The following is a 19269-nucleotide window of genomic DNA, read 5'->3' as shown; positions in this document are numbered from 1 at the left end:
TTACTTGTATTCCTTTTAATGTCCTATTTTTTAATTTTAATTTTATTTTATTATGTTATGTTCTATTTTTAATGGAAACATTGCCAATTAAATATAACTTAGTATGAATGTCATAAAGGAAAAGTATTCCAAAAAGTAAATTAATAACTTATAGATAAAAATTTCAGAAGTTTTTAGCATATTATCCAGAATGTATTAGGTGCTCAGTGTTTGTTTGTTTTTAAATTTTATTTATTTTAGAGAGAGAGAGAAAGATTGTGCATGAGTTGAGGGGGAGGGGCAGAGGGAGAAGCAGACTCCCAGCTGAGCAGGGAGCCTGATGCAGGGCTCGATCCCAGGACCCTGAGATCATAACCTGAGCTGAAGGCAGACACTTAACTGACTGAGCCACCCAGGCATTGCATGGTTCTCAGTATTTTTAATTGAATCTAAATTTTGAATTTTCTAAAGTGAGTTCTGATTTTTGGAGATTGAAAAGATACAGAGTAATTAGTATAGATATTTTTTTTCTGTTAAATCACTATTTTGATCAGTGGTAAAAGCTATGAGTCATCTCCCAATTATGTTGCTCTATACTCTTATTCCCCTGATTCTACCCATCAACTGTACAGCTAATTGAGGGTAAAGAGATACTGCTAAGAGTTTAATTAATATAAGCTTATATACTGCTTAGATCTTTCTGCATTGGTAATAGTCACTATGTTTTTGAGAATTATCCCTATTATGTAATGAGTTTTTCTTGATTAGCCAGGACTGTAGGTTTTATGTTAACATTATATTTTTTTATTGTTCCAATTGTTCCATGCATGTTTAGCCCCTGCCAACTCTTTGAGTAAAGACTTGATTGGTGATACAGTATTCTTGCAAGTGATTAGATTGATGTGTTCAGGGCTCCTGCTAACCTTCACAGTGCCTTTGTGTGAATTAAGGAAAGTTATCATCTTCTTCGGGTGGAAGCCAGGTTTCATGGCTTGGCACACAGAGCAGAGGCTGTATTTCAGCACTTTCATGACCTCAGGCACCCTTGTCCTGGGCACAGCCTCTACAACTGTACATGGCAACTTCTGGATAAGTTGTGAATATCAGTATCTCTGGTCTCTGTGCATAAGATCAAATCTGAACTATATGTTTTAGCATATTCATGTTCTTCATCTTGGTGTGCTTTGTGTGCCATGCAGGTAGTTGTTTGTGTGTCTGCTGGGTACAGACATAGTGCTGCTGTCACAGAGGATGGTGAATTATACACATGGGGTGAAGGAGACTTTGGAAGATTAGGTAAGCTTTTTTAAAATTGAAGTTACTCTCACAGAAAAATAGAAATGATGGTTACAGAGAAGCAGTGAGACTAGATTTAATAGGCCAAAAAACTGTTAATTATTTTGTTAGTTTTAGCCCAGAGGAAGATAGTTTTATACTGCAAATACCTGGATTCTAATGCTGAAATTTAAGCTGTAATTAAATCTAGCAAGTATTTACTGAGTACCTATTATGAGCAGACACTGAAGGATTTCAGGGACAAGAAAGATACCGTCATGATCCTGAAGTGTGTGTGAAAACAAGTTGACATGAGCATGATACTAGATAGCATTAGACAAGTGCTGGGAGAGGAGCATATATAGAATATTCTAATGATTCACTGAAGGGACTGTGTGTCTCAGTTTGAGAGCAGCCTAGAAGATTGGATGAAAAGATAGCTGGAAATGATTCTGTCTTTCATATTTAATTGCACTTTAAAAATACCTCATTTCTATCATTAACTTAAAATGTTTATTTTGCCTGTGAAGTAATGTCCTAAAGAAAGAGTTAACAACATTATTCTTTGTTGTGTGTGTTTTATCCAAGGTCACGGAGACAGTAATAGCCGTAACATTCCAACATTAGTAAAAGACATTAGCAATGTAGGAGAGGTTTCTTGTGGCAGTTCACATACTATTGCTTTGTCTAAAGATGGGAGAACTGTATGGTCTTTTGGAGGAGGAGACAATGGTATGTAAAAAATTATTTATTGATAGCTTTGGGCTTGTTTTCTTGAGATTTAAAAAAAATATACTTTTCTGTTGTACATGCCTATTGTAGGAAAACTCTCTAAAGATGAGTAGAAATTTTAGAAATTTAAATGAACTGTTTCAATGAATGTTACTATAGCCATTGTTAAAACTTACATAGGTAGACCTCTAAGTATATATGTATTTATATAAACATGTACATGTATTTCCACATAGATGTCTTTTTTGAAAACCAAAGCAGACATGTATATATCTTAGATATTTTATAACCTGGTTTTTATCTGACAGTATTTTTTGAATATCTTTCTCTGGCTATACATTTTTCTAAGTAGCTCAATGTATTCCCTTATGTAATTGTAATACAACTTAAAAAAATCAGTTTATTATTGAGTACCTAGATGGTTTCCAAATATTTTTCTGTATCAAAAACTATACAACGAATGACTAAATCCTTGTCCACTTATTCACAACTACAGTGTGAATTTGCTTATTCAAATTCACAAAGCAGTGTGGGATTGCTTATTTTCCCATGTCTTTCAACAACAATTGGTATTAAAAAATAATTTCAGTAGTGAAATGGTATTTAATTAATATTTCCTTGATTCTTAGTGAGGTTGAATTTATATGTTGTTGGCCATTTGCTTTTCTTCTTTAGTGATTTGCCAAGTTTTCTATTTCAGGAACTATTGGCTCTGTTCAAAAATTAAAAATAATTAGATACATACAAACTGCTTGTTACAACCTATTTATTACATCAGCAGATTTGAAGTTAGAAATATGACCACTAAAAGTAGAGAAAGAAAAACAATTTTCCATATCTCTCTTAAAGTGGTTTTAATTGCTTGAAATTAAGATTCAGAAGCCTGTTGGTTGGTTGTTTCTTTCTTGTAACAAAAACATTCATTTGTTCACCTCCTCTGCTGTCAGAAACAGAGTTTTGCACATCTGTCAGGTTAGTGATAGAAAGATGAGTGATATTTATCAACATGAATACTTAGGTAAAAGAACAGAGTTTCTTTAAAACAAATAAATTGTTTAACTTGAATGTGCTTTTTTTTTTTTGGTAGGCAAACTTGGCCATGGAGATACTAACAGAGTGTATAAACCTAAAGTTGTTGAAGCTTTACAAGGAATGTTCATTCGCAAAGTTTGTGCTGGAAGCCAGTCTTCACTTGCTTTAACATCAACAGGGCAGGTAGGAATAAGGAATGATCATAAAAGGATTAAATTATTTCAGAGGAGTAGGTGATTAAAAAGTAATAATCATAATTAAACTTTAAAGTTAAAAAAATACATTTTACTTTTTAAGATTTATTTATTTGAGAGAGAGAGTGTGGGTGGAGCAGAAAGAGAGAGAGACAGACAGTCTTAAGCAGACTCATGCTGAATGCGGGGTTCCACATGGGGCTTGATCTCAGGACCCTGAGATGAGGACCTGAGCTGAAACCAAGAGTCAGATGCATAACCGACTGAACCACCCAGGCGCCCCTTAAAAAAATAACATTTTAAAGGCAATCTATTGAAATGAAGTATTTTCTCCTGTTTGAAGAGGTAGAGTATTTGCAAAGGAACCAGATTTTCTCACCTGGCCTGTGTGACCCAGATAAACCCGTCCTCAGCCCCATTCTTGTATTAACAGGTTTTATAAAACCTTTTTAGCACTCAGCACCCTTTAAATTTTTTCCTAAAAATTATGGATAGTGGGAGAAAGTGTGAATAGATCTTGTTGAAACCAGTGATAGGAACTAAGAAGGCAAGAAGATGATCAAAAGAGGGTAAGGAGAAATTTCCATATGGAAGATGATCTGAGAGGGATAGGTGTTTCTAAGAAAGGGCTAGTCAGGCTTAGGATAGTCAGAACTTTACGATCCCTTTATTAACTTTTGAACCTCTATGTGCATATTTTGACTTCTCTCTGTTTTTTGTTGGTGATGGAGAGGGTCCAGGTATGGTGATAGACTTAGTAATAATTTTCTTCTTACATCCATTAGCAACCACAGTGAAAAAGTGAGCTGACCACTCTTTTTCTCACATGTAGGAATCCATTACGTACCAGGTAGTGGTATAAAAATGTTTTCTGACTAATTCACAAGGCAGATGATGAACAGCAAAGCTGAAATTAGCGTATAGTGTAATTATTTTGGAGAGACTAGAATGCCTTGTGTCTTAAAAAATCAAACTCAAACTGTTCATTACCCTATATTTCATTACATTAGTCATTTGTTACAATGCTGGATGCTGCCTTAAAACCTGGAACTTCTCTTTTACATCTTCCTCACTATGGGTTTTGTGGTAAGAATCTATGAATTGAGGCCAGAAGATGCTCACTTGCTTAATGTATAGCCATAGGCAAATCACAGACTTCCCTTGATCATCATGTGGTTCTTTTGTATGAGAGGGGTAATGATATCTGCTTTGCTTACAAATGATCATATAAGGTAATTACATGAATTGAAAATTTCTATAAATTACCAAGTACTGTTCAACTATTAGTTGCTAATAATGATAATACATTTATTACATTGAATTTCAAAGGAACTTGTGAGTTAGTTGCTATATAGAAGAGTTGTATCATGAGTATGCTAAGTTATGTGAAATCAAATATATATACTTAGGAAAAAATAAAGTGAGAGAGAAATACGTTTAAATGACAAGGGTAGTTCTGTTTACCATTATACTTGCTGAGCATGAGATGAGCAACATCTGTTTTTCCCTCAGTCCTCTCAGGCCACTTCACTGCTGACTTCCCATCATATTAAGTGTGATTCTTATGTTGAAAAATACAGTATGTATATTTTATACAGCAAGGTCCCTAAATACAAGCCAGATATTTCTTCATCTAGTGTTCAGCCAGAGGAACATGGCAAGAGCAGATTCTAGCTATATGGATCTTACTGAATGACAGAACTGTATTGTACTTGATGAGTGATTTAGGAAATTTTGAATGACTTTGACTATGTATTTTTTCACCTTACTTGTCTTTAGTTCTTAACCCCTTCTAACATCTACCTTTAGTGTACTGGAATTTTGTTCTATTTTTGTCTTAAGTAGTTCTCTAGCAACTGGTACAAGTATTTGCTGCTCTTTTTTTTGCTTAAGAGGTTTAACCTCTCAGTAGTCTTTACTGAAGGAATTGCAAGACAAAAAAATTCCCGAACTCAGTGGCATAAGGGTAAGAGTCTATATGATATTACCAGAACCCACCGAAGGAAAAAAAAGTCACTCAGTTTGCTAATTGTTTTGATTTGGGGCTGCCCATCTGATAGTCATTCACCCTTTTATCTTCCTCTTCAACTCACCTTTCCCCTAAGCTTCTTAAATCAATCAGTGGTGGTTGTTGTATTAATTAGCCAAAAATGAAGATGATCGGAGAGCTGTGTTGATTACTGCTTCACATGGCCCTCTTTGTAAGTGATCATTAAAATTATTATAACAATGAGGTGATGTGATTTTTAACTGAATCATAAACATCAGTTTTGTGACTTATATAATTCATTTTATATGTTCACACCTTGGTCTAATCAACCAAGAAATATTTGTTGAGACCTGCAGACAGAGTAGGAAACATATGAAAGAGAAGTTGTAAGATAGCAACAGTATTTCTAAGCTGCTAAGATCCTTCTAAGATCCTTCCATTTTTTCTATGACCAGTTATTTTTCTTTTCAGCTCAGCTGCTTGTCTGCCTGTATAGTGAACATTTAAAAACAGCAAAATAAATAACTATAAAATCTTTAACAATCAAAACAGTAAATATTATTTTTAACAGCAGAAGTTTATTATTTATTTTTTTCAAGATTTTATTTGAGAGAGAGAGAGCAAGTGAGAACACAAGCAGGGGGAGGGAAAGAGGGAGAAGCAGATTCCCTGCTGAGCAGGGAGTCCAGTGCGGGATTTGATCCCAGGACCCTGGGATCATAACCTGAGCCAAAGGTGGACGCTTAACTGATGGAGCCACCCAGGCACCCCAAAAGTTATTTAGTATCAAGCCACACTCTTATTTTTTAATTTATTTTTTAAAAGATTTTATTTATTTATTGAGAGAGAGAGAGAGCGCGTGCACATGCACGTGAGTTGGTCGGGGGATGGGGGGCAGCGCAGAGGGAGAGGGAAAGAGAGAATGCCAAGCAGGCTCCAGACTCAGTGTGGAGCCTGATGCAGGGCTCCATCTCATGATCCTGAGATCATGACCTAAGCTGAAACCAAGAGTTGGACACTTAACCAGTTACCCTACCCAGGTTCCCCTAGATGATATTTATTTTTAAACAACGTAAGTCTTCAACCTAATATCTCAGGATATTATATGTAGTGCTTTTCTGTTTGTTTCAGGTCTATGCTTGGGGCTGTGGAGCTTGTCTAGGTTGTGGTTCTTCAGAAGCTACTGCTTTGAGACCCAAGCTTATTGAAGAACTGGCTGCCACAAGAATAGTTGATATTTCTATTGGAGACAGTCATTGTTTGGCTCTTTCTCATGGTAATGTCATTTGTTTTTAAAAGAAATAGTATTAACTATTATCTTCTATAAATGTATTGCATTTAAATTTGGTTTTTCTTTATTTTATTTTTAGATAATGAAGTTTATGCCTGGGGCAATAACTCAATGGGGCAATGTGGCCAAGGAAATTCCACAGGTCCTATTACTAAGCCAAAAAAAGTGAGTGGCTTAGATGGCATAGCTATTCAGCAGATCTCTGCTGGAACATCACATAGTCTGGCATGGACTGCTCTTCCTAGGGATAGGTAAGCATGAAAAATTCTTGTGTTCTAATAACAACAGAAACACCAGTGAAAACAAAAATAATTGTACTTTGTTCATAAAATGCCCTTCTGAACATTTCTAGTATTGATTTTTTTACTGTCACAGAAATGACATCTAGAGTTCTTTCGATTTGAGTGTTGAGGCTATATTATATAAGCAAGAAGTTATAAGTTATACCCTCTATTTAAGATAGTTTCTTGATTTAAGTGTCTTTTAAACATTTTGAATTCCTTCTCTGTCTCTAGATCTGATTTTAAAAATTAAATGTCTCCATATTAAGAGGAAGTTACGTTAAAATACAGTCAGAACTAGGTTTTATTTTTTATTTTTTTAAAGATTTTATTTATTTGAGAGAGAGAGAGCATGAGTGAGGAGGGAGGGAGAGGGAGAAGCAGACTTCCCTGCTGAGCAGGGAGCCTGATGCAGGTCATGATCCCAGCCCTGACCTTGGAATCATGACCTGAGCCGAAGGCAGATGCTTAACTAACTGAGCCACCTCAGTGCCCCAGAGCTAGGTTTTATTAAATAGTTGATTAGCCTCAGTGGCCTTTGTCTGGTTGTTTTTTTTAAAACAAGCAGTGGCTATACTTTTAAACAAAGCAAGTTGCTTTTGCAGAAATTTAGCTTTTTCCTAAAGAGATAACCATATCTTTTTAGAAAATCAGGTAGATGATTTTTATTAGGAGTGTGAATTTTAAGGAATTTTAGGGTTGTTTCAGATATTTTCAGATGCATGTGGGCTAATTTAAACTTGGCATATATTATATTTGCATTCCAGACCCTTGATTCAGATGGATTTATTATGACATTCTTTTTTTTTTTGATTTATGACATTCTTACCAATAAAAACATTTATAGATAATTACCCTCCAAAACAAAAGCTAAAAATATAATGAATTGATTATAAATAATTTGCTATTCATATTAAATTTGCAGCTTCCCAATTCATATGTAGATAGTTGGTTCCCAATATCTTGACAGTCTTCAGAAGAGTCTTTAGGAGTTGTTCTTTTTTTTTTAAAGATTTATTTATTTATATGAGAGCAAGAGTGTGAGTGTATGTGAGTCGGGGAAGGGGCAGAGGAAGAGAATCCCAAGCAAACTTCCCACTGAGTGTGGAACCTGATGGCGGGGCTTGATCTCATGGCCTGTGAGATCATGACCTGAGCCAAAACCAAGAGTCAGATGCTTAACTGACTGAGCCACCCAGGTGCCCCAGGAGTTGTTCTTTTAATAGCTTTCAGTTTATTGTTCTATAGAGTCAGGCTGTTTTTCTTAATATGAAATATACATTTTATAGACCCTTAGAACCAGAAGACTGTAGTAGATCCTGTGGCTCAGGTCTTGCCTTTAAGTGAGTGAATACCCAACTTTTCAAAGCAGGTTGTGGTTATATGTTTTCTCTTTGAAGAACTCGAGGGATAGCAAATTCTTTGTTTTCCTTGGTTGCTAAAATGTGAAGGGTTTTCACTTTTATAATTAAGAAGGCCTTCTGTATATTTTGTTGAAGGCTTTCAGCTTTATTAATGGTTTAAATTTTGTTTTTGATCATGTGTGAAAATTCCCGTTAAGGTTACTACATGATTTTTTTTTTTTTTAAGATTTTATTTATTTATTTGAGAGAGAGAGAATGAGATAGAGTATGAGAGGGGGGAGGGTCAGAGGGAGAACCAGACTCCCCGCTGAGCAGGGAGCCCGATGTGGGACTCGATCCCGGGACTCCAGGATCATGACCTGAGCCAAAGGCAGTTGCTTAACCAACTGAGCCACCCAGGCGCCCCACTACGTGATTTTCTTATGCTTCCTTCTAGACAAGTTGTTGCATGGCACCGACCTTATTGTGTAGATCTTGAAGAGAGTACCTTCTCACACCTGCGTTCTTTTCTTGAGAGATACTGTGATAAAATAAACAGTGAGATTCCCCCACTCCCTTTCCCTTCATCAAGGTATGTTTATATATGTATATTGGTGTGTGTGTGTGTTATGTCTGTTAATTACTCATTTTGAGCTTGATTTTTCTTTTTCTGTTTTCCCCTCAATTATATTAAACTTCTTTAGAATCTAAAAAAGAGCTAAACTTAGGTACTTATTGATAATGACCTTTAGGAAAAGTTACCCATAATTTCATGAATCACGTTTTAAAAATCACTATTGGTCATAATTTGACAAAATTTTTAAAGAGAAAAAATGTTACCCAAACTGGATAGCACATGATCTTTTATGTTCCAGAAGTTCACAGCACTTTGTTTGGTTTCAGGGAACACCACAATTTCCTCAAGCTGTGCCTGAAGCTGCTTTCAAATCACCTTGCTCTTGCACTTGCGGGAGGGGTAGCTACCAGCATTCTTGGGAGACAGGCAGGTCCACTTCGAAATTTGCTTTTCAGACTGATGGATTCAACTGTCCCAGATGAAATTCAAGAGGTAAGCATATAGGACTTGGAATCTGTATCTCAAGGCACATCTTTCCCTAAAGTTGTAGCTCATAAATTCAACCATATATTGGAAAACTTCAACTGAATGCTGTTTCCCTTACTTGGTGGAAGTAAATGTTTTCTTGGTGGAAGTAAATGTTTTTGATTAACTCATCCTTTAAGACAAAGGTCAATGTCATCTTTGGGAAGCCTTTCATTCTCTGCTCTCCTGCCAGGTTAGGTTTCTCTTGTATGTGTTCTCATTGCATCACATTGTATTGTAGTTGTCTGTTCACAAACATGTCTGTCTTTTCCACCAGAGGATAAATTTTGAGGACAGGGACCCAGTTTTATTTTTTATTATGGTAAAATACATATAACGTAAAATTTACTGTCTTAACCTTTTTTTTTTTTTTTTTTTTTTTTGGGAGAGAGAGAGAATCTCAAGCAGGCTCCATTCCAAGCTTGGAGCCTAATGCAGAGTTCGATCTCATAATCCTGAGATCATGACCTGAGCCAAAATTAAGAGCTGGACGCTTAACTGATTTGAGCCACCCAGGTGCCCCTATCTCAGCCATTTTTAAATATAGCTTAGTGGTATTAAATATATTCATAATGTTCAGCCATCATCACTACCCATCTTCATAATTCTTTTCATCTTATAAAATTGAAATTCCATACCCTCCCAACAGTAACTCCTGATTCTCCCCTTTCTCCAGCTTCTGGCAGCCACCATTCTACTTTCTGTGTCTTTGATTTTGACATTTTAAATATGTCATATAAGTAGAATCATAAACTGTTTGTCTTTTTGTGACTGGCTTATTTCACTTAGCATAATGTCCTCAGGGTTCATCCATGTTGTAGCATGTGTCAGAATTTCCTTCCTTTCTAAGGCTTAATAATCTTCTGTTGTATGTATATATCACATTTTGCTTATCCACTCATACATCATCTTTATGACTTTGGATTAGGCAATAGTTTCTTAGATATGACACCAACAGCACAAGCAACCAAAAAAAAAGAGAGAGATAAATTGGACTTCATCAAAATGGAAAGCATTTATGCCTCAAGGGGCATTATCAAGAAAATGAACATACAACTCATACATAGAATGGGAGGAATATTTGTAAATCATATGTCTGATAATATTCTAGTTTCCAGGGGCACCTGGGTGGCTCAGTTGGTTAAGTGTCTGCTTTCGGCTCAGGTCATGATCCCGGGGTCCTGGAATCGAGACCCCCCCCACCCCTTTCCGGGGACTCCTGCTCAGCGGGGAGTCTGCTTCTTCCTCTGCCTCTGCCCCTCCCAACCCCGCTCATGCTTGCTCTTTCAAATAAATAGATAAAATCTCAAAAAGAAATATTCTAGTTTCCAGAATATATAAAGGATCTTTACAACTCAACAATAAAAAAGATAAATAACCCAACTTTATTTTTAATAACCCAGCTTTAAAAATGAGCAAAGAATTTTGAATAGACATGTTTCCAGAGAAAATATGCATATGGCCAAAAAGCACATGCAAAAATGCTCAACAGCCTTAGTCGTTAGGGAAATGCAAATCAAAATCATAATGAAACACTACTTCACACCCACTCAGTGGCTATAATCAAAAAGACTGAGGATTGTGTTAGTGAGGATGTAGAGAAATTGGAACTCTTGTATATTGCTGGTGGTAATGTAAAATGGTACAGCTGCTTTGGAAAGCAGGTAGTTCCTTAAACATTGTTACCATATAATGTAGCATTTCCACATCTAGGTCTGTACCCAAGAGAATTTTCACTCAAAAACTCGTACAGGAATGTTCATAGCAATATTATTCATAATAACCAAAAAGCGGAATAAACAAATGTCTGTCAACTGATAAATGGATGAGCTAAATGTATGTCTGTACCAGGATAATCTTATTCAGGAGTAAAAAGAAAGGAGATTTTGATAACATGCTACAACATGACTGAACCTTGTAAGCATTATGCTAAGTGAAAGAAGCCAGTCACAAAAGGCCACATATTATATGATTGTATGTATATGAAATGTACAGAGTAGGCAAATCTATAGAGAAAGAAAGTAAATCAATTGGTTGTTAGGGGTTGGAGGAGGGAGAGAGGGGAGTGACTGCTAATAGACACAGAATTTCTTTTTGAGGTGATGAAAATGTCCTAAAATTAGAATAGGGGTGATGGTTTCACAACTCTGTGAATATACTAAACCACTGAATTTTATACTTAGAAAAGGTGAATTTTATGACATGTCAATTACATGTCAATTAAAAAAAAAAGCAAAAAGGATAACTCATTTTTTAACTGGAAAGACATATCCCTGGCATGTGGGTAGAAGAAATATTAACCTGGTGGTGAATGGGAACTTTGATGTTTCAATATTTATCAGGAATTAAAGTGTAGTATTTTTAAAAGGTCAAAAAGTACTGGCATAAAATAAGGAAAGTAAATTTTAAAAATTATCTTTAGAAATTGTTTATTTATTCCTTGACTGTCCTTGGTAGTTACTCTATTAGGAGAGTCCTTGGGAGATGAATTCTCAGGATGTGTACAAAGCTGTTTCTGTTCCTTATCTCTGAAACTTCTAGTAACTAAATCTGTTTGTAGCACTCACTGTTGCTGCTCTTTTTTGTTTCTTTTTAAATGCTTTATTTTGAGTCATTTGTAGACTTAAGGAAAAGTTGCATAAAAAATAGAGTTTTTTCACTCAGCTTTCCCAATGCTAATGTCATACATAACCATATTACAATTATCAAAACCAAGAAATTAACATTAGCTTCATACTATCATTACACTAAACAGCTTATTAGAAATTTGATCAGTTTTCCAGTAATGTCCTTGTTCTTTTGAGGAATCCTATTCAGTATCCCATACTACAGTTAATTATTGTTTCTCCTTGGTCTCCTACACTGTCGCAATTCCTCATTTTTCCTTGTCTCTCGTGACCTAGACAGTTTGTGAGTACTGGTCAGTTATTTTATTGAATATCTCTGTTGTTTTCTCATGATTGGACTGGGGTTATGCATTTTTGGCAAGAATGCCACAGAAATGATGATGTGTCCTCAGTATACCACATCATGGGATTCATGGTACTGGTGTATTATTACTGGTGTGTCTTATTACTGGAGATTTTGACCGTGATCACTTGGTTAAGGTGGTGTCTGTTGGGTTTTTACCTCCATCAATAGCTTCTGAGAGAGGGTAGTTAGGGAAAATATTCCTTGAAAATACACTCACAATGAAGTAGTTTGTGAATTGAATATCTTCATGAATAGTTGAGGGCATAGAATTCTAATCTAAATCATTTTCCTATTAAGAATTCATGCTCCCGTAGAAGTCATTGTCTTCTAGCTTTCAGTGTTATTACTCAGAAAATCAATGCTCTTCAAGCTTTTATCCTTTGTATGGAAATCTGCTTTTCTCTCTGGATTCTATAGCAAGTTCTATTTGTCCTTTGTGTTCTCACATTTCAAAATAATATGAACTGATGTGGGTCTGTTGTTAACCATTGTGGTTTGTACTTGGGTGGACCCTGTTAATTTCAAAACTCATAGTCTTCAGTTTTAAGAGGTTAGCTTGAAGTATATTGTATATTGATTTCTTCTTCATTGTTTTCTATGTTTTCTCTTTCTGGAACTCATTATTGGGATACTAGAACTCCTGGATGAGTCCTCATAAGTTTTCTTGTGTTTTCTTTCCTGTTTTCCATTTTCCCCCATCTACTTTATGAGAAATTTAATTTTATATTCTAAACCTTCTATTGAGGTTTTTTAAATTTCTTCCATTGTATTTTAAATTTATAAGAGCTCTTAATAATCAAGTGTTTCTTTTTTCTAGTCCAACACCCTTATTTTACTGATAAAGAAGCTATGACCCTGAGAAATTATGAGGCCTAAGATAATGCATCTGTTCTTAATAGCTACCTGGATATTTGTTGGTCCAAGTCCTTCTTGTTTTAAAATTCTTAACTTAGGGGCACATGGGTGTCTCAGTCGGTTAAGCATCTGCCTTCAGCTCGGGTCATGATCCTGGGGTCCTGGGATTGAGCTCCACTTCAGGCTCCCCACTCATTGGGGGGCTGGCTTCTCCCTCTCTCCCCACTCGTGCTCATTCTCTCTAATGCCCTCTGTCTCTCTCTCAAATAATAAATAAAATTAAAAAAAAAAATTTATTTACTTATTTGAGAAAGACGGCAACAGAGCCTGAGCGAGCATGAGCTAGGAGGTGAGGGAGAAGCAGACTCCCTGCTGAGCAGGGAGCCTGATGCGGGTCTCGATCCCAGGACCCTGAGATCATGACCCGAGCCGAAGGCAGATGCCCAACCTACTGAGCCACCCAGATGCCCCAATAAATAAAATCTTTAAATAAAATAAAATAAAATTCTTAACTAAATGCCCAGTTCTTAGGGAGACCTTCTGTGAGCCCATAGGCCATGTTAGTTACCTGTGTGTGTGTTCATTCAAGTTTGTATTTCATTTTACTTCCCTATATGTGACTCCTTTCACACTTAAAATTACTTGCTCAGGGTCTCTTTCCCACTAAACTATAGGCTTATGAAAGCAGGACTTTTGTCTGTCTCGTTCATTTCTGCATCTATAGCACTTTGCAAAGAGTCTTACCAGGCCCAATGTTATAGAGTCGGTACTAAATATTTGTTGGATGATGATTAGCTATAAGTGGCAAATTCAGAATATGTATTCTAGACGAACCATGAGAGACTATGGACTCTGAGAAACAAACTGAGGGTTCTAGAGGGGAGGGGGGTGGGGGGATGGGTTAACCTGGTGATGGGTATTAAAAAGGGCACGTACTGTATGGAGCACTGGGTGTTATACGCAAACAATGAATCATGGAACACTACATCAAAAACTAATGATGTAATGTATGGTGATTAACATAACAATAAAATATGTATTCTAGTATACTTAAAGACATCTAAAGGATTGCTTGCTTTCTTTTTTCATGTCACTTTATTCAGACTTCTGTGATCTACCTTCTTCAGATTTCCATGATCCTAATAGTCAGTGCATTTATTTTTCATGTGTTTCTGTTAAAAAGATAAGGAGTAGGCCCGTAAATACACTTTTCTTTTTTGATACTAGGTGGTAATTGAAACTCTGTCAGTGGGAGCAACCATGCTATTACCTCCATTACGAGAACGTATGGAATTGCTTCATTCTCTTTTACCCCAAGGACCTGATAGATGGGAAAGCTTATCTAAAGGACAGGTGAGCCTTTGCATGGTATCTAAGTAAACCAGTAATATCACAGACACTGAAATAGACTGAGAGGGAAATAGAGCTATTGATTACCATGTATTCAAGGAATAATACTTTATGGGTTTAGTAAATCCTACTATTTAATGTTTTCTGCTGGAAGAGTTCCCAGAATTCTAGAAGGTGAAGCAAATGATAATCTATTAAGTGATTTGGGGCTAATTATTAAAATTTAATAATTTGTTGCTTATACTATCAAACCAGAGACATTTTGGTTTATAGTGTGCTAAGTTGAAATCAAGGTCATGTGCTACTGTTGGTTCCATGCCCAGAACGTTGTTTGAAATTGCTTATATAAAAAGTAAAAGGTGACTGTTACGAAAATATATTTGAGGACATGAATGTGCTTATTCTTTCCATTTTTAATATCTTATGTACATTAAAATAAGTATATTTTGCTCGACCAAGTAGAACTATCAATTGTAGAGTTAGAGATTTCAGGGGAAAAGTGGTACTCACTGGCAATATCATATCCACAGATACCTCCAATGAGTAGTTTTCAGTAGTTTAGATTTCAGGTGATTTATTTTAAATATTAGAATAAATAGTTACATTGATAAGTCTATAGAAGAATATATAGTATAATTTATCTATTGACATTTCCTACTCTTACAAGTCCTAAAATCATAATGCAGAGAATACCATTTGCTTAGACTTTTGGGTATTATAGTAAAAGAAGGAATAGAATGCTGTAAGTTACGTTTTTCCAAATGGTATCAGTGGAATAGCTTTTCTTTTAATTATATACTTCCTAAAATATCAGGATATTAAGTGGGATCCTTTTTTTTCTTTTAAAGTGCATTTTAAGCTAATTATTTGTACGTATTTCATTGATGAAAATATTTTTCTTTAGAGAATGCAACTGGATATCATTCTGACAAGTTTGCAAGATCATACCCATGTAGCTTCCTTACTTGGCTATAGCTCACCTTCTGATGCTGCTGACCTCTCTTCTGTGTGTACTGGCTATGGAAATCTGTCAGATCAACCTTATGGCACTCAGAGCTGCCATCCAGACACTCATCTGGCTGAAATTTTGATGAAGACTCTCTTAAGAAATTTAGGATTTTATACAGTAAGTTGCTCTTTTTCTTTGTAGTAAAAAAAAAGAAAAAGCTTGGATTTTTTTTTTGTTTGTTTTTTGTTTCTTTTTTGGAGGGGATAGGGATGGCTTCAGGTTAAGGTAGTTTGACATTTAAATACATATGAAATAAATAAAACTCTAGACTCCACTCTCCCAGAGGCAGAAAACATGTGTCAGACTTCTGAAATATGTAGGAGCCAAACGACTTGTAATTGAGAATTCCAAAAAGATTTTTTTTAGAATTTTACCAAGTTTTTCTTATGTTAATGTTCAGGAACAAACATAAAAATAGTCACCAACATTTGCAAGAGAAGAATAATGAGGAAGGGATTAACCTTACCAGATACAATCCTGTAATTACAGTGTGGTTAGTACTTACTAAGAATAGGCTGGTCAGTAGGAGAGAAGACAGTTAGGATGCTCTTAATTCTTAAGTGTTTCTTAAATCCACCTCTCACCCCCCCCCCCATTTCTATGGGTTCTAACTCACAGCGTCATGACCTAATGCCAATAGCAGTGTTGTAGTTATTGTCACTTTTTGCTGGTCTCTTCTCTGCATCTTTCTGCTGGAATAACCTCATTGTATTAAATTAAATACCCCTTCAGGCCCTTCATCATTTGGCTTACACACCACTCATCTGAGCTCGTGGACATGGCATTACCGGTTTCCAGCTTGCTCAACTAATCTGTGACTTCTTCAGGGAAGCCTTACCCAAATAACCCTGTGTAACTGTGTAATTATAACTTGGTATAACTTCAGCAATTTTTAGCAACAAGGTGTACTGAGTGACTTAACTTTGAATGGTTTGTGTATCCTTTCATATTGTTTCCTAGACCTTGTCAGGGTCAGGTCTGTATCTTCTTCTGTGGAAGTCTTAGTGTTCTATTCGGTCCACATTAATAGGTCGCTAAATCCGAATGACAGTTGGGCCTATATAATTATTTTCTTTCAGATTTAAGAATATAAATTTGATCTGATGTTTGGCTGCACATGGAATGGGAACAATGTCATAATGTCATTTGTTATTGACAGAACATTTTTTTCCAAAGTTGTGAGGAATATTTATGCGGCATGAAAGTAGTGCCTTACTCTTACAGTAGACTGGCTGTCACTGTCAAGTGTGAAGCCCCTGGGATTCTTAACACCACAAATACAGTTTGATGCACTTGTCCTTTGGAAGAAAACATCCTCCTAGTACTGTGATTTGATAGTTTTGCCTTCAGCACTAGAAGCTGCTGCCAGGTAATTAGTGGTACATCGTTAGGGCACCTCCTTGCATAGCTGCTACGTATACTTTAGGCAAGAATCTAGCCTCCTTGAGTCAGAGCTTTCTTAATGCTTTTATTTGTCCTTCTTACAAAGGAAGGTATAATCTTGCATTTATATAATTAAAAGTGGCACGTGCACAATGATGTGTACACATTTGACACTTTTGAGCTGCATATTCAAAAATGGTTAAGGTGATAAATTTGATATTGTATGTATTTTACTACAATTAAAGATAAAATTAGTAAAAAAAATAAAGTAGTGCCTTTTTAATGTCATTAGGGCTGGGTAGATATGTATGTTATATGGAAATGGAAATAAAATACTAACTGCTTTTGGGTGAAAATCATAAATTATTATTTCTTTCTGAAGTGATTTAAACCAAATTTGTCATGTTCTTTTTACTTCTTTTTTTTTTTTTTTAAGAGAGAGAGTGTGTGTGATGGGAGGGTTGGGGAGATGGGAAAGAGGGAGAGGGAGGGCAAGAATCTCAAGCAGGCTTCATGCCCAGTGCAGAAGCTGATGTGGGACTCTATCTCATGACCCAGAGATTATGACCTGAGCTGAAATCAAGAGTCAGACGCTTAACTGTGACTGAGCCACCCAGGAGCCCCTGTCATGTTCTAAGATTTTGAAATGATGGTGCTTGTCTTAGTCTGTTTGGGCTGCTATAAACAGAATACCATAGACTGGGTGGCTTTTAAACAACACAGACTTATTCCTCACTGTTAGGTGGGAAATTCAAGATCAAGGTGCTGGCAGATTTGATGGTGCCAGCTTCTTGGTTCATAGATAGCCATCTTCTTGCTGTGTGTCCTCACACGGGGAGCTCTCTGGAGTCTCTCATGAGGGCACTAGTCCCTTCCCAAAGGCCCCATCTCCAAATGCCATCACATTGGGGATTAGTTTTCAACATACGAATTTTGAGGTGACACAAACATTCAATCTAGAGCAGTGCTTATTTGGCAGCTTATAATGGTGCTTATATGGCAAGGGCCTTAAAATGTGCTGAGACTCTGTCTTGCATATTGTAAACATAGACCATACTTTATGCATAAAGGTGTTCATCACATCTTTATAAGAAATACAAATTTTAAACAACTTAAATATCTAAAATGGCTAGGTAAATTATGGTATATACACTCAAGGGAATATTATGACCCTTAAAATTTATATACCCATGGTTTGCGAAGACAGATATTATTTACGAATCTTTTGGAAAAGAGAAGATTAAAAACAGTATGCAATATTACGAAAAAAATGCGAAAGTTACAAAAATCAGAAAGAAATACACTAAAAAATGTTAATAGTGATTTTCTTTGGGTGTTCACTAAATGGTGATTTTAACTTGTTTTTAAATACAGTTTTGTTATTTTCTAAATTTTTTACAAGGACAGTTTTTGTTTATTTGTTTTAATTTTATTTTATTATGTTAATCACTATACATTACATCATTAGTTTTTGATGTAGTGTTCCATGATTCATTGTTTGGAACCATGCAGTACGTGCCCTCTTTAATACCCATCACCAGGCTAACCCATCCCCTCACCCCCCTCCCCTCTAGAACCCTCAGTTTGTTTCTCAGAGTCCATAGTCTCTCATGGTTCGCCTCCCCCTCCGATTTCCCTCCCTTCATTTTTCCCTTCCTGCTGTCTTCTTTTTTTTTTAACATATAACGTATTATTTGTTTCAGAGGTACAGATCTGTGATTCATCAGTCTTACACAATTCACAGCACTCACCATAGCACATACCCTCCCCAATGTCCATCACCCAGCCACCCCATCCCTCCCACCCCCCACCACTCTAGCAACCCTCAGTTTGTTTCCTGAGATTAAGAATTCCTCATATCAGTGAGATCATATGATACGTGTCTTTCTCTGATTGACTTATTTCGCTTAGCATAATACCCTCTAGTTGCATCCACGTCGTCACAAATGGCAAGATTTCGTGTTTTTTGGTTTTTTTTTTTTTTTGATGGCTGCATAATATTCCATTGTATATATATACCACATTTTTATCCATTCATCTGTTGATGGACATCTTGGTTCTTTCCATAGTTTGGCTATTGTGAACATTGTTGCTATAAACATTGGGGTGCACATACCCCTTTGGATCACTACATTTGTATCTTTGGGGTAAATGCCCAGTAGTGCAATTTGCTGGGTCATATGGTAGCTCTATTTTCAACTTTTTGAGGAACCTCCATACTGTTTTCCAGAGTGGCTGCACCAGCTTGCATTCCCACCAACAGTGTAGGAGGGTTCCCCTTTCTCTGCATCCTCACCAACATCTGTCGTTCCCTGACTTGTTAATTTTAGCCATTCTGACTGGTGTGAGGTGGTATCTCATTGATGTTCCAATTTGGATTTCTCTGATGCCGAGCGATGTTGAGCACTTTTTCCTGTGTCTGTTGGCCATTTGGATGTCTTCTTTGGAAAAGTTACAAGAACAGCTCTTTAAAAAATATT

General features: G+C 36.2%; 1 protein-coding gene across 15 annotated transcripts in view; it reads left to right on the top strand.

Annotated features, from left to right (window-relative positions):
• The window catches only part of HERC1 (HECT and RLD domain containing E3 ubiquitin protein ligase family member 1), a 188049-nt gene that overhangs the window by 56093 nt on the left and 112687 nt on the right, over positions 1-19269 (top strand). For all 15 annotated transcript variants that reach the window (XM_032417640.1, XM_032417641.1, XM_032417652.1 and 12 more), the window contains 9 exons: positions 1179-1275; positions 1843-1986; positions 3074-3201; positions 6334-6478; positions 6573-6744; positions 8575-8709; positions 9021-9186; positions 14275-14400; positions 15302-15523. In XM_032417640.1, coding sequence (XP_032273531.1) covers positions 1179-1275; positions 1843-1986; positions 3074-3201; positions 6334-6478; positions 6573-6744; positions 8575-8709; positions 9021-9186; positions 14275-14400; positions 15302-15523 — 1335 coding nt within the window. The remainder of the gene's footprint in view (positions 1-1178; positions 1276-1842; positions 1987-3073; positions 3202-6333; positions 6479-6572; positions 6745-8574; positions 8710-9020; positions 9187-14274; positions 14401-15301; positions 15524-19269) is intronic.

The sequence above is a fragment of the Phoca vitulina genome, unplaced genomic scaffold, assembly GCF_004348235.1.
Source record: "Phoca vitulina isolate PV1807 unplaced genomic scaffold, GSC_HSeal_1.0 scaffold20, whole genome shotgun sequence".
Taxonomy (NCBI): domain Eukaryota; kingdom Metazoa; phylum Chordata; class Mammalia; order Carnivora; family Phocidae; genus Phoca; species Phoca vitulina.
This window is presented reverse-complemented; position numbering and strand designations above follow the sequence as displayed.